General features: G+C 44.7%; 1 protein-coding gene across 1 annotated transcript in view; it reads right to left on the bottom strand.

Moving 5' to 3' along the window:
* The window catches only part of CUNH16orf71 (chromosome unknown C16orf71 homolog), an 89,906-nt gene that overhangs the window by 16,474 nt on the left and 57,616 nt on the right, over positions 1–15,816 (bottom strand). The window contains exons 20-25 of the mRNA XM_027902478.1: positions 13,735–13,863; positions 12,018–12,212; positions 10,446–10,772; positions 8,705–8,767; positions 7,194–7,247; positions 5,002–5,171 (exon numbers count right to left, since the gene is read on the bottom strand). Coding sequence (XP_027758279.1) covers positions 5,002–5,171; positions 7,194–7,247; positions 8,705–8,767; positions 10,446–10,772; positions 12,018–12,212; positions 13,735–13,863 — 938 coding nt within the window. The remainder of the gene's footprint in view (positions 1–5,001; positions 5,172–7,193; positions 7,248–8,704; positions 8,768–10,445; positions 10,773–12,017; positions 12,213–13,734; positions 13,864–15,816) is intronic.

The raw sequence follows: 15,816 nt of genomic DNA, 5'->3' as shown, positions 1-15,816 counted from the left end.
CTGGGAAGAAAGAACAGAGATGGAACAGTTATAAGGAACAGCGTTGGAAAGCTCTGGGTATATCCCAGCTTTCCTTTGGCTAGGAAAAGCTGGAAGTAAGCAGATCTGCCACTAGTCCTCGCTTTCTGTCCTCTTTAAGACACGTGCTGGTGGTCCCTGAAGGCAGAGGTTCAAAATACACACCACAGACACTGAGCAGTACTTGTGATACCCACCAGGGTCTGATTGCTTCGGCAGGGAGGAACTGCCATGGATCAGGTGGGAGCAGGAACACGGGCAGTATCACCAGGGTCATTATAATTTCTCTGGGACAACAAGCCACATTTAATTCTTCAGCCAATATAAAATGATGGATTACAAATAGCAGACCCTTTCTTTTTGTATTCATGAAAGGCAAGACCTACCCAACCACACACACACACACACACACATCCCCTGCTGCCAGAGCTGAGTTTCTCCTGGAAGATGGTAGAATTCCAGATACTAGGATCAGAACTACAGAGTTTAAAAGTAGGAGGGTCAGAAGAGGGGCTGCAAAAAAACCCTTGGCCCTCCTGTCTTTGCCACTGATTTTGCTGTGATTTTTCTAATGCTTTTTTCTTGCATCCAAAATTCCTTTGCTTCATGGAAAATTGCTTTACTTTTGCTTTTTTCCCAAGCATGGTCAGTTCAGCCTCCTGAGCAGAGCTGTTCCTCTTGTAGCTGTGCTGGTCACAACACCCTGAAATCTTATTTTGCCTAAGGTTAAGTGGAAATGCCAACTATCAACCACTGTACTGGTGAGAGAAAATCTGCTTTGAGTGCTGGAGAGGGACATAATGATGGAAAGGCAGCAAGTGCCTGGGGCAGGATACCACGAGCAGCAGAGAGCTCATGGCCTTGCTGATGGCTTTAATCAAGGAAAACCTTGGAAAACCAGGCTTGTTGCAGATGTCTGGGCTGAACACAAGATCAGGGTGCCCAAAGCAGCTGCAGCCTCCCTCCTCCTGCCTCTTCACCTGAGTAAAGTGGCAGCAGCACCCAGCTCTGCTTCCCTGCACCCCACAGTGTGAGTGCCAGCCCTGGATGTTCTCCACACGTTACAAACAAGGGCATTTCTAGCTCCCTGCCTGAACAAACTCAGGGTTATTTACTTTTTTTCCTAATTTTGGAGGAAATAAAAACAGGAGGGGAATTTGATTCAGCTGCATCACATCATTCACAGAGGGTTTAATTCCTCTATTTTTTAATCTTCTAAAAGCACCAGAGGAGGGCAATTCTCTAGATAAAACATTTCTAAAAGCAAATCCTACCATTTCATTTAAAAATATGGAGATAAAACACTTCAAGGCCTCTTTTGCTCCTCCATCACGTGAAACCATTCACTGACTTTGACCCAAATCTTCTCACACTGCATCTCTGAGAACTGGGTTAGAAATTGAAAACCATGAGCTCAGGCCTGATATTCTCGTAAAATGATCTATGAGAAATCCCTCCTGTTCTTAAAGTGCTGAGTTATGGAAGGGATTGTATGTGGTGGTGGCCAATCCTCCTGCCCCGTGGGCAAAGGGTGGCATCTCCAGCGAGGAGAGCTCTGTTTGGATGGGGATGAAGAATTCCAGCGTGGCACAGTGCACTGCAAAACTGTGACATTCATTCAGCTCTGCACAACATGAAATAATCCCTTCATGCTTGGAAATTTTGGTAGTTAGAAAGAAAGAAATGTGTATAATTCACTTTTCTATGGGTTTTCTCTTCGGGGGATGAAAAGCAGTGATGATTTCCATGAAAGCTTTCACAAAGACTGATGTAACGTGTCAACATTCATCTGTGTCAGACCAGAATAAATCAAATTATGTTGCTCCAGAGCTTCTTAACAGTGATTTTAGATCTACATAACGAAACTCTCCTGTTTCCTGTCTTGCAGCTCTTCCCCAGCAAATCCAAGCACTTGGAGTTAAAGACGATGTTGTTTCTAATCATTAAAGAGTCAAGGCGACCCTTTCCTTCTGTTACAGCTCCTCACATCCACTCCACGTGCCACCAGCCCAGTGCTGCCTTTATTCTCATTCTTTTTTTTCCATCCTCCTTCATTTCTATCGTGCTGTCTCCAAGCTGTGTCCTTGTGGATCCCCACGAGCAGCTGTGGAGAGGTTGCACATGTGCAGCTGCCTCGAATTCAGTGAGCAATTTCGTTGAGAGGAAGTTCCAGCTGTGCACTGGCTCGGGAGGATAACGGGATTAACAAGCAGCAAAATTATCCTTCTGCCTTTACTGCTGGAATCACAAGATAGGGTTGGAGAGAATCGTTGAGTACTGAGTCCAGTGACCTGCTACTGCAGGCAATCAGAGCAGGTAATCCCCCAAAGCAGGATCAAGTCCCTCTGTAAAAATCAGGCTAAAAATGCCAATCTCCACAGGGCTGGATCTGCTGGATAAGCACTGAAAGGAGATCCAGCCTCCAAGGGCAGAATTCCCCCCTGGGATCAGGCGCTTCTCGCTGTCTGAACACCATCAGGTCGTGCCAAAAACTGGGAAGACGATGTCAGCTCTATTTACCTGACCTTTATTTTTTTATAAGCATTATTAAACTTCAGATAAAACACATTGTTGTGGCTCCTGTGACTGGATAACCCCGGCAGAGAACCGAGCAATCCATAATTTATCACATGCCAAAGGCCGTGAGCCGCTCCGGAGCTCAGCGTCAGTATTTAACTTGAAAAAGCAATCACGTAGCTGAGATCAGGCTGCTGAGGATGTTTGTCAAGTGCACGTAAATAATACATTAGAAAGAAAGAGGAGATGCGAGGTAGTCTGGCTTCAGTGAATAAACCCCAAATTTGCTCACAGGAGTTGTGTACACACAACAAACCGGCACGTCCCGGAGCGCTGGGGGGTTCTCCAGAGGTGGGTGTTGGATGAGGCTCCAGGTGGGGCGATAAAAGCCGTGGAGATAATTTCTAGAAGGGGCAGAAACACTGGCTCCACCTTCTTCAACAGGTGTCTCATCATCATTGGTCTTGTCCATACATAGAAGGATCTCCCAGGGGTGTCAGAGGACGGTGCCAGGCTCTGGTCGGTGGCACCCAGAGACAAGACGAGGAGCAATGGTCACAAATAAAACACAAGCAGTTCCACCTCAACATAAGGAAGAACTTCTTTCCATGGCAGAGCTCTGGAACAGCTGCCAGGGAGGGTGTGGAATCTCCCTCTCTGGAGACATTCCAAACCTTCCCGTGTCACCTGCTCCAGACGACCCTGCTGAGCAGGAGGGTGGGATTATCTCCATTTATCCCTTCCAACCTCAGCTATCCTGGGATTCTGTGACATGCTAAATTCAGCAATGTCCACCCACATTAAGAGCCTCAGTTTATAACCAGTATTGTGTCCTGCTGTGCCGTAAACTGAGGAACAGATCCACGCTGACATCGCTCCCATCCAAATGCCAGAGAGGCAATTCAGCTGGAAAACCAGCCCTGCTCCCAGGGCTGCCATTGTGCTCCTTCCCAGCTGGAGTTTCCAAATAACCCAGCCCCTGGAGCCTGCTGAGGCTTTCTGAAAATCTCCCTACTTACCCTGGGAGCTCAGCCTTTCCCAGCCCTCACCAGTGAAAGACTTTCTGACGTGTTCTAAGAAGGAGAAGGAGCCCCTGGACAGCAGAAAGCATTTCCCACTGTCTGTTCCCCCTGCCAAAGGCATACTATTTCTCTGTTTTCCCTTTCAAAACCTGCTCCTTTTTTTCCATGAACAAAACCCCAATGGTCTGTAATTTTTACACTCATTAGTTACTAGCTCTTCAAGGAAACTAAATCAATGCTCAACAGCTGCTCCTGCGTGTTGGAGAACTCCAAACCCAAGATATTTTTCATGAAACAACCTCTCCTCACATTTACCCCACAAGTATCTGCATAATTTCCTGAGGATATTTGGATTTTTTTAAGATGTTTTCTGTTTCAGATGATCAAAAAAGCATTTTGTATTTAGCATTTTGTATTTGTTTCTGTATTAAAAAACATAGAGGGAAGCACATCCCCATCCAGTCTAACAGCAACCCATATAAATATTTAAAAATCAGATGCTTGTGCTCACTGCTATCACACAGAAGGTATTAATTGTTCCACAGCACTGCTCTGGCATGTTCTTATTTTCTTCTGGAAGTCTCTATCCAGAATTTCTTGGAGACAGTGCTATAAACTTTCCCAGCTTAACCCAAAAGCAGTATCAATTACAAAGGTTTGTTTTCTCTAAAGTTAATTGCTTACATGTCTTCATGAAAGCAATCAAATAACAGGTCTGGTTTTTTTTTTTTCCCCCAAGGAAATAATAAAAAAATAATAATCTAACTTTTCTCAAATGCCCAGTGTTCAGTTCCCAGGCTTTCATTATATCTGTACACTCAGGATATGTCAGGCTGAGGACAAAAATAATTTCTAATACTATAAAGAGCAAAAACATATCTATTTTTAGGTAACGAACACCTATAATGCCCCCAAAACTTAAGAAGCCTTTTTCTTGTCTTTTAGACCTTAGCAATGACAATTTTCTCTCTTTGCAGGTCATTTCTGCAGAGCTGTGTCTCTAATGTAATCTGAGGTAACAGCACTCCAGAGATCCATATTCCCTGACAGTGCACATGGAATAAAGGCAGGCACACGTGAAGGTGTGTGCCCTACCTGGAACGACCCCGGGGAGGGATGAGAAGACACCTGTTTGGCAGGTAAAGAGTCAGCCCTGTAAATCAGCAGCCGAACAGATTCCTGGGAGGTCTGTCTGTATTCCCCACACCCTCCAAAAGTTTCAGCTGGGAGAGAAACCAGCTCTGCTTCCTTGTGGCACGTGATAAAAGAAACCCCGGGCACGGCAGCTCTCTTTGTGCTGATAAACTACAGATCGGATTGTTCTGCACAGCTCAATCCCAACAACCCCTCCGAAATCCCGGGTGGGAATTGCTGGCTTTCCCAGGAATGGATTATTCACCAGCTGACAGATTTCCCCCCAGATCTAACCAGGATCTGAACCAACCTGTGTCACCTCAGAAGGAAGGAGCCCCAGAGCAATGGCTGGATCCAGGTCTATGTGTTTCATTCCGACCAGGGTGAATTTTTCCAGGTCTAGATTTCTGAGGATCCTGGCAAGATTGTGGCTCCAGACCCCGGGTTTGATGAGCAGCACCGTGCAGAGAACTTGGGCTCCTGGAATAAAAGCACTCCCGTGAAACATAGGGCAGGATTCCTCTACCAGCCTGGACAGCCAGCTGGAGATGAGGTTTACGGAAAAGCTGGCATGAAGTTCATAAAAATCTGAACAAAACATGCCCATAAAACCCCCTGTGCATCAAGCGTTATTTATTTATTTATTTATGCTTTTGTTTGATTTTTAGTTTAAAAATACATCTAAAACAGTTAAGGCTTGGAGATTCCCCCCTCCCTCCACCCCCCCCACCCCCCCCAGGAAATCTGCTCCAAGTGCAAAAAGTTTATGTGGCAGGTCTGTAGGATAAGACTCAAACCTTGCTATTATACATGAATGTTTTAAGAGGGATAAAATATTCCCTTTTACATTTTTCATGTGAACTGTAGCGATTATGTGATGTAATCCTTAAGGCAGCTATTAAATTCTTAGCCCTGTGTTCTGTGCCTCTGCTAGAGCTCTGTTTCAGAGAGGCACTAACGAGCCTGACAGGTCCCTATTAATGTCATAAACCCATTAGAAATAGAATTGTGTTTACCAAAATTGACATTTCAGCAAAAACTTTTTGCTCTTGGCAAAGCTCTCCCAGCAGAGCTGCAGCACTGTGAGAAGCAGAAAACAAACCAGATCGAGGTAACTTTGCTGTCTGATGATGGAAAATGGATGTAAAGGCAGAAAATACATAAGTTCCATTTTTAATGACAGCATTTTCAAGCTTTTAGTTCTGCTGAAGCACTTACAACTAGGAGTATGGTTAATATTTTATCTTAATAACATCTCTTGAAGATTTATTGGCAAGATTTATGGGTCAAAACCAGTTTGTGAGGCCCCAGGAACTGCTGGTGCTTCACCATGTCAATCAGCACGAAGGAGGCGACAGGTGCTAAAACTGATCCAAGATTATCTGTGTACAAAATATGTCATTTTACATTTCCTGTACACCCCACTGCTCATTACACAATGCAACAAAGCACCAACAGGGCTACCTGTAATTAAATGTTGTTGTTTTCAGGCGGCAAGAAACAAGATCCATGGCAGGGAAACACAGGATTAAGAACAAAAACCAAGATTCCTGCCTTCCCACTTGAGATGGAAACCTAACCCTTGCCGTGCAGGGAGCCCTCCTAGTAGAGATGTGCTCTTTTCTTCACACCCTTCTTGAACAGACAGGTATAAATGCCATAGCAACAGCCTGCAAGTGGAGGAAGCTGCTCCGATCTACCAACCTGCTCGTATCCACCTCGGCTATCTCGATGTTCTGTCAGTGCTCATTGGCCTCCAGATGTTTTACTCACCATCTGCTACATTTTTTGGGCAAATATTCTCATTCTCCTGCTTATGTGACTCACTACCTGCTGCATATTTATGGCCTTGAGGTGCCTCAGGAGGGATTTGTCTCACTGTGTCACTTTGCCAGCTTGGTTTGGTCAAAGGCAAGTGTTGAAAACGGGTGGGACACTTTGTCACTGAGGGCTGGCTTCCTCTCCTCAGTGATTCTCAGTGACAAGAGTTAGACAAAGCACCACTAACTACTGCAACGATTTCTGCTGCTCAGGAATTACCAGAGGTACCTGTTTGGCAGCCCTAGAACCTGCCTGGTTTCTATGTCCACTTCTGGCTGTTCAGTGGCCATCCCGCTTTCCTGGTCTTTATTACATTTTTCTACTTTTTAATACTAATAATAATAATTTTTAGATCCATTCCTCAGAGCCATTGATTCCCCCCCCCCCCAAAAAAAATTATTACATAGGTTTTCATTTCATATCAGAAATACTGTTTATCTTATATTCTATTTATATACAATACTTTGGACAGGTGTGTGACTTCAAATAAGTGTAAACTCGAGAGGAGCAGATACCAGATTTCCTGGCATGCTTAGGAAAGGGAGGTTATCACTGCCTGTATTCCAGTCTCAGGAAAATGTTGGTATAATCCTGTAGCTTGTTTTGGGCTGGTACACCTGGATGAGTTAGTTCCAACCAAATCCTTATCCAAGGCCGTTTTTCCATCAGCTCTTCTCTCACCTGTGTGCAAGTAGGTAAAGAGGGATTCTGCACGGCACCTCCAGCCCTCACCCACTGAAAAAGAGAAGCAGAGAGGTTGGAGTGAGTGGTGTGTGTGTTCCTGGAGGGTATCTGGAGGATGTTGCCATCATTTCTACACAGTGCAGCCAAAAGTGTTAGAGAGGGACGTGCATGGCTTGATTTCAATGTCCCATTTCCACCCTTCTTCCCTAAGCCCACGAGCACATGCTGAATGAGACTGCAACTACAAGTCATGTGTGTTCTTGGGTACCTTTTCTGTGATCTCAGGGAGTGGCTAACAGTGGGTTTAAGCCACTTTTGTGCTCCCAGTATTCCACAGTCGAGTTAGAAACTTTGTTTCCAGTGGAAATCCCAGAAGCTCAGGTGTTGTGTTTGGTGTCCTCTCCTGTGCTCTTGGAAGCCAAGAAGTGCTGTGGATTCTGAGTACTGAGCCCAGCTCTGCTGATAAAACCTCCCTGACACTCCCCAAACACCAGGAATGGCTGCTCCAGTGGTTCTTCAGGAGAGCAGAGCAGCGTGAAAGGATCTGGGGAGTCACAACTTAGGACAAAAGCCTAGAGAAAAATGTTTCCTTCAGTCTAATGTGAAATCTGCAGGGACCTGGAGAGGTGAGGAAAATTAAGGCACTTCATGTGAAGTGAGAAATCATCTAGATCTAGGGCACAATGAGGAGAATCCTGCATCAGATTAATAAAAGACTTCCTTTGCCAATGGCTGGCAAGTTTAACCAGTGAGACAACAGAAAACTACACTTTGTTCATCAAAACAAAATTACCATTTTTGGGGTATTTATTACTGTCCAAAATCCATCTATTTCTATTTCCCAGGTATCTGAAAGGTATCTAGCCAAAGCGTTCTTCTTCTTATGAAACCTCTTTCTCTTTCCACATGTTTGTTGTTTATTTTGCTGGAATAGTAAGAGCACCAATATGTGGAATCAGCTCCCAGGTCCTTGCCTCATAATTTTTTAGCTCACATCCTCACAGTACCAAGTTTTTCCTTCCGTATTGGGGTTATCTGAAAGGATCTGTGAGTTCCATGGTGACATGGGTAGCACTGTGACATAAATGACAGGGAATGCCCATTCTGCTCTGATTGGTCACCCACTTGGGCAATGGTGATCAAGGCATTCCACCTCTCCAAAACAAAATGCAACTCATCTTTTTTGAGATCAACATCTGAAAAGGGCTGTTAAAAAGCAGGCATGAACTACTCTTCCAGCCTAATTTCCACAGCAACCCTGGACAGATCACTCTCAGAACTGCACAGGAGAAAGGTGATCTAGCAGTCCACCTTCCCCCAGCACCAAGTGGACCCATCTATCCCTAATTTCCTGGGATTAGGATGTCTAACCAAAGGTTTACCAATCCCCTTTTAATGGCTCTGGCAGAGGATAATTATAGTTTCCTTCAATCTATTTTAGAGTATAAGATAACTTGCTCATATCCAAGAGGCAGCTTTTGGTTGGAGGTCCATATTTCTGGTCTTACCTTCAGCCCTGGACCTGCTGCCAGGTGGTGGCAGGTATTTCATAGCAGGGCGGTGCTCTTCATCTGGGAAAGGAAGGAGATATAGTTTTATGGATTGACAGAGGGGAAACCTTCACTGTCTGGGGGTAAGGGGTGACAAAGGTGAGTTTATGTAGCAGGGGAAATGGCAGACATTTGACCTGTTACAGAAATATTAAAGAGCTGTTCTCTAGCACAAAGGCCTCTCCATTCCTCCCACAACAACAAAACAAGAGGAAAGATGAAATGATCCTGTAAAAGAGATAGTGCAGGGTGCTGAAGTCATGCCTGAGCTGTGCTCCTTTGTTCCTGACAATGGCTTTGGTGGGAAAGGCTGGCACTGCCATTACAACCTCCCTCAGTAAACTGAGCTCACAGCTCTGCTTCCCTCTTACGCTGCCTTTTCATCTCAAGATGACTTTAATCAAGGGCTGCAATGCATGAATTCTTGCATACACTAATTTGGGATGTCTGAGGCCTCCATTTCTGAACGTCTCCTCTTCTTGCTCACCAATCTCACACAGAACTCCCACATAGTTCACTGACAAGTTTCTATGAGACTAAGCTGGGGATCTTTTCCCAGACAAATCACATTTTCTTCTTTCTATTCACTAAAGCCAATTTGTTACTCCACACTACACAGGCACAGAGTGTTTGACACTGAGTGTCTAAGTGTGTGTTGACAACAAAGGACCTTTCTTCCCCAAGGAAAGATAAAGGAAGAGCTATAAATTCAAAGCACGGATGCACTTCTGGAACTGCGTCACTGCTCCTCAGCTGACACGTGGTGTTACCACAACCTTGATTTCTCTCTGCTTCTGACTAATCACAGAACCACAGAATGCTTTGGGTTGGAAAGAACCTTAAAGCCCATCTCGTTCCAACCCCCTGCCATGGGCAGGGACACCTTCAGAAGTTGACAGGCTCAGAGGTGTTTATCTCTGGGTGGGAGGAGTCAGGCAGCCCAAAAACAGAGGTGACATGGCAAAATATTTCACATGAAAAGAGTGAGAGCTTGTAGTTTGCTGCTCCAGGACATCCAGTGCCAAAAACCCCACAGTCTGCACAGTGATTTAGTTTTAAGAGGCATGGCTGTACAACTCCTGGTACAGGAGCAAGTCTACTGTGCTGAAAGATTGATGCTGGCACATATCACTGGAGCCTGAGAAGCTTTTGACAACAAAGATCTCCATTCCTCTGTTCATGCTCTTCCAGGATTAAAAAAAACCCTCAAGAAATCTGCTTTCTTCAGCTCCTGCAGATTGGTCACACCTTCATCTCCCTGAGTACAGGGTAAGGCCGAGGCATCAAGCCCCAACCAGGGTGGCACCACAGCCAGGTGTCTGCTTTAGGTGGAAGAGATCTTGGCCCTGTTCTTCAGTTTCTCTTCTACAGAAATGTAAAATGCAGGGTGTTATTTACTGGTCCTGCCAACTCCTCTGATATCTATTCAGTACTTATGGAGCACCTCGAGATCTTCGGAAAGGGCACCAGGCCAAGCAGAGCCACATTAATTTCATCAGCCAACTGACAGATGCCCTCAGCTGGCTGCTGATGATTTCATAGCCTTCATCATAACTCAGCCAAGCACAGAATTTAGCCCCCAGTTGTTAAGTTTTTCTGTGCCTGAGAAAACCCACAGCACTGGATTCCTTTGCCCAAGTACAATCAATTCCCAACCACCTTATCCCCGAGGATAATACAGCTAGTGACAACATCTTACCAGCTACAAAATCAGCCTCTGTGAAGAAGAGGACAGCTTGTCTGAATGTCACCTCTGGAGTCAAGGCCATTACTGCCCCTGGGAGACTTCCACCCGTGGTGAGCTTCTCCCTGCACTGTGTAAATCCCTCCACTACACCTGCCAGAGCGTCGTAGGCGTCGATGCCCCGGAACACGCACACGAGGACGGGGTTGGACATCAGCGTGTCCAGGCTCCTTTGCCAGTGAGTATCTCCAGCCTCAAAAGGGGTTATTTCTCTGGCCTGACGTCGAGTCAGGTGGGGCAACCACTTCAGGCCCAGCAGCTCCAATCCTGAATCAGGCTCTTCTGCAAGTCAAGAGAAAAGTGCTCAGCATCAGCCAGCAGCAAGTGTTTCACAGGAGCTGTGTTTGCTTTTGGAGACAAATGTTCTGATTTCACACTGATTTTTTTCACTAGACAAGTTCCAAAGCTGCTTCACCACCACCCATCCAGAATAGACTGTAATGTAGATATAGGAACATATTGGGAAAACCCACAAAGGCTAGGAAATAACATTACACTGAAAATTAAAAATGGGCTATCTGGGAAATCATCAGGGAGCCACAGGGAGCAAGTGCCATGATTTAGATTAGAGAGCACAGCCAGTGGAGAGGAGCTGAAAGGGAATCACTGCAAATACACTGACAACAATGTGGCTTGGCACAGCATAACCCATAATTATAGATCCTTTAGCACCCCTCATAACATTCCGCTTCAAGCAACGTTCATTATAGCAATAAACTACAACAGAATGCTGACTTGTCTCTAGTTTAAATGTTGTTGTGTTTGTAAAGTAGCCTTACTGCAGTGTAGCAAAATATTTAGGGACTCAATCCATGAGTGCTGGAAGTTTCTGTCAGCTGGGATCTCATGTACAGAACTTACTTAGTAGTATTTCAAGTAGTATTGCAACACAGTTTTAGGAGAGTAGGATGCAACACAGTATAATACAGGGCCAGACTTCTGCCCCTTGTGCATACACTTCCTGTATTATCACACTTCAGTGCAACCTACATCATGAAATTACATAAAATCATCATCCTGCCTAGGGCTTGACAGCCCTCTTCATGCATGTGTGAGCATTTAACACGGGGATGGCATCGGTTTTCCTCCTGTGCAGGAAGAACCGAAGCGTGAAGCAGTGAAGTGTCTTGGTTCTGCTCACGAAGGATGTCAGAGGATAGAACAGAGGCTGTGACTTCCAAATTCCTGTTGCTGTGCCCCAGTTACAGTTGCCTGATCTCCCAGTGCTTAGGGAGAGATATAATGCTCTGAATTACATATAAGCTTAGTAATTCTAAGCAAAACTTTAAACTAATTTGACCCTCTCTGAAGACAATGATGGCCACCTGAGCTGTTTGTGGTATGAAATGTGGCCTTGCCCATAACAAGTCGTGACAAATTCTTCAGCTCTTTAGGCAGGTGAACAAAGAAACCTGTCCTCCTTCCACTTACCCCATTTCCCATGATGTTCCTGCTATGATAAAAACAGCTGGCCAGGATAAACTTTCCTGACCAAGCTCTCCAGCCCTCCCCAAGAGCTGGGATCACCTGCACTCCGAGATGGATTGGTCAGCCCAGGACACAGGATCTGGTGAAGGAGCTCTCCAGCGCTTTTCATGGTCTCCATTCCAACCACTGTCAGCACCACGACCTGCTCCATCCCAGGATCAGCAGCGAATGTTCGGTGGCAGAAAAAATCCAGAGGAATGTTGTGGGGCTCTGGAACTGAGCTGAGGTTTCCTCCTGTCCAGGGAGATCATCAAAACCAAAACTGTTACCCCACAGCAACAAATCTCAGGTCTTTTTTAACTGTGGAGGAACTGATTCCCAACAAAGCAATGGCCAGTGTTTCACTGTCTCCTCAGGCTGCAGCTCAGCATGGCCAGGGAAAGGGTCCTGGATGAGCAGTGTTATCCCAGCAAACCCCCTCTAATTAGTCCCACTCCTTCCCTGGAATTACATTTTGTCATGGAAAGCAAATACATTAACATGTAATTTCGATATCCTGCTTCCCATCCTTAAGCAGAGTTGACAGATCTACACCAAAGTGATTTAAGGCATCAGTTTTGGATTGATAACTGATGACTGACTTCACATGAAATCGACACCTCATTTGGCTTTCTAGGAGATTACAAGGTACACAACTGAGAGCTAATCTGGGGCTGCTACAACACCCTGCTTGTATCCATGATCCTGTTGGGAATGGTGTAAGCCTGTGTTTCATTCCATACTATTTCACTACATAATTATTAAAAAATTGTATTGATAAACATTTATTTACTTAGTTATTCCTATACCTTAACATTTCACAATGCTAGAGAATGGTGAATAACGTGCATTTCATGATTATTTTTCCTTATGATTTAGCACAAATTCAGTTTTGGAAAGTAACATATTTCAACTAAAAAGTCCTGGCATCCAAAAATTCAAATAATTTAATTAAATAAAACTATATTAATCTGCTTAACATGCAAGAAACCTGTAGTTAGTGAAATAAACACCTGGTTAGCAGGAGCTTCACATGTACAGAACTAGTAGGTTTAAGCCTCTCCCACCCAGCTTTAAAGCAGAAAACTCATTTCCCTGATGTTTCAAATCCTATCAATTTCTCAGCTTTCAATGAATGAGTTACCAAAGTGAATTCAACTGTATAAACTGAAATTAGGAATATCTGAGTACAATGAAATTGAAAAGAGCCTTTTCTGTACCTACAGAAGAACCAGAGTTGCCAGCATTTATCACTTCAGCACATTCCAATGTTACACACAACCACTGATTTATCTGATTTTAATATTTTGACTTCTCTTGAAACTATGGCAATAAATATCTATTGACTGGATATTAATCTTTTAATTAAATATATTAATCAAGGCTTAATTGTATGTTATCAAGTCACATTTAAATAATTTCTTTTTGCGTGTCTTTTTAATTAACTCGAAAAGAATTTTCATTTTGCTTTTCTATTGATTCCCCCACTCATTACCCAGCAGCAGAATGCAGCCAGTGAGCATTGCCATGATTGATGGACAGCAGAACAGTAAATGAGCTATCACAGACAAAAAGCATATTCCTAATGGGTTTATGCAGGAAAATCCCTTAATAAGGTTGTAACACCTTACGTGGCTGCAGCCTGGTCTAGTAGAAGGTGCCCCTGCCCATGGCAGGGGGTGGAACGGGGTGGTCTCCAAGGTCCCTTCCAACCCATTCTCTGAGTCTGTGATCCAAGGAAAGTCAGGACAGTGCATTTCCCCCAGCTCTGACCTACCCAGGGTCTGCAGCGAGGTCTCTCCATATGGAATCACGTGGAAGCAGACAGAGGCATCCAGGCCAGCCCTGGCAGGGGGGCTGCTCTGCCCACTGCCAAGGCCTGGCTTTGCCAGCTCATCCATCAGCCCTGTGCAGGGAACAGCAGCAAACATGAGGGATACAGAGCTCTGACGTGACAACACTCTGCTATCAAATGTTTGATTCACATGAGCACAGCTCCATTACAGAGGGGGGTCACACCGAGCTTACCCGAGACATGAAATGCAACTTAAACATCTCCTCAACCCCAAATCATATTAATCACTTAATTGGGGCAATTAGTTGTTGAAATTTGAGGCTGGGCCACAGCTTTCTCTGGAGACACTCTGCTTTGGGAGCAGCACCCCAGTTTTTTCTATCACCTTCTAACTCCTGCTGTCAGCATGCAACAAATGCACGGACTCTGCCACAGCTGAATTAGAATAAATATCTTAAATAAGTTGGTGTCCACTAGGAAGAGTCACAAATGACTCACGTGGAAGCCCTCAAGGTGTCTTACACCCCAAGGCACGAGGCCAACATCCTGCATCCCACACAGAGACAAATGTTCTGACTTCACACTGATTTTTTTCACTAGACAGGTTCCAAAGCTGCTTCACCACCACCCATCCAGAATGGACTGTAATGCAGATATAGGAACATAATGGGAAAACCCACAAGATACAAAGGCTAGGAAATAACATTACATCAAAAAGAAAAAATGGGCTACCTGGGAAATCGTCACCCCACGTGAACACTGAGGTTTCAGACCTGAACAGGGACATTGTGTTCTGCTCGTGTAACTCCCAGCCTGGAAAATATCTGATTCCACACCACTTTCACACACACTGGGTGCTTAAACCCAGTAATCTCTCTCAGCTTCGTTGCTGCTCCAAAGAGCTGGGCTGCACACAGGCAGTGCATTAAGGGGCTGGCATGTGCTACACTTCCACAACAATTAGTTCAGCCTTCTGTAATAATATTTCAGGCCACAGTTTTAAAGGCTTGTTATTTTTCAAATTACTTTGTACACATTTGATTGCTTTCTACCGTGCGAGGCTGTCAAAAATTCACTCTGCTGGAACGTGAGAAATGCATTATTGGTGCTAGAGGTGGATGGCAAAGCTCAGGTGTCAGATGTACCACAGACAATCACCTCTCTGCTTCTCAAAATTCAGCAGGCACGAGGAACCAAAAATGTGCCATCCCCGTCACAGCATTACTTGCTGTTTTTTGAAACTCAGGGCATGGCAAAAAGTAAAGCTTGGACATAAATATATGGTGTTTGATCCCCAAGACAGAGATCCTTACCCAAACCCACCTATTTATCTGCTCTATGTCAGGAGTAATTGTCGAGCTTTTCCTTGCTTTGAAAATTAAACAGTGTTCTAAAAGGGGTACCCCCGCATTTCAGGGGTACTGATTATAAATGCAAAACTTCTTAGTGAGGTGATTATCCTACTCAAATGTCAGTGCTATTCTTCACTTGCCAGAGGCCAAACCAAAGCTTGTGTGGTAAGATTGTTAGCTTGCCATCTCCAGGGCTCTGGAACATGGACTAAGGTAACTCTCTGGGCCAGTTCTGAAGCACAGGAATGAAGCAAAGAGAACAGAACATGTAGAAAGAGGCATTTGCAAAATCTGTCTTGAAACAAAGGAAAAAAACCCTGAGTTCTCTACAAACGAGGAAAAACATTTTACCTCTCCAGGCTATGCTTTGTTCCAGTCCCACCTATACATTGCCAGTGGAAATTTCCCTGTGCAAAACATGAACACTGTAAACATCCCCTGTGGCACTGAGAAAAGGAGCAGAAACTGCACTTTTTAATAAGCAACTTCCTTTGGGTGTAGAGGCAGCAGGTGACATGGGGTTCTAATTAGTCTGCCATGATTAATCCTTTGTGTCTGCACATGTTTTCAGAACAGCCTGTGATGGTCTCAGGAGAAAAAGACCAGGACTTTTTGAATTGTCATTTTTTCCCAAACCTCTAAAATGGACAGTGTCTGGGCTGTGGGTGAATGTCCTCATCATGGGCTATTTGTGGTGGTCTTAATGGAGGGG

Source organism: Empidonax traillii, unplaced genomic scaffold (genome assembly GCF_003031625.1).
Source record: "Empidonax traillii isolate 1590-97213 ecotype Southwest subspecies unplaced genomic scaffold, ASM303162v1 scaffold881:size300156, whole genome shotgun sequence".
Taxonomy (NCBI): Eukaryota; Metazoa; Chordata; class Aves; order Passeriformes; family Tyrannidae; genus Empidonax; species Empidonax traillii.
Note: the sequence above shows the minus strand (reverse complement) of the source record. Positions and strands in the feature narration are given on the sequence as shown.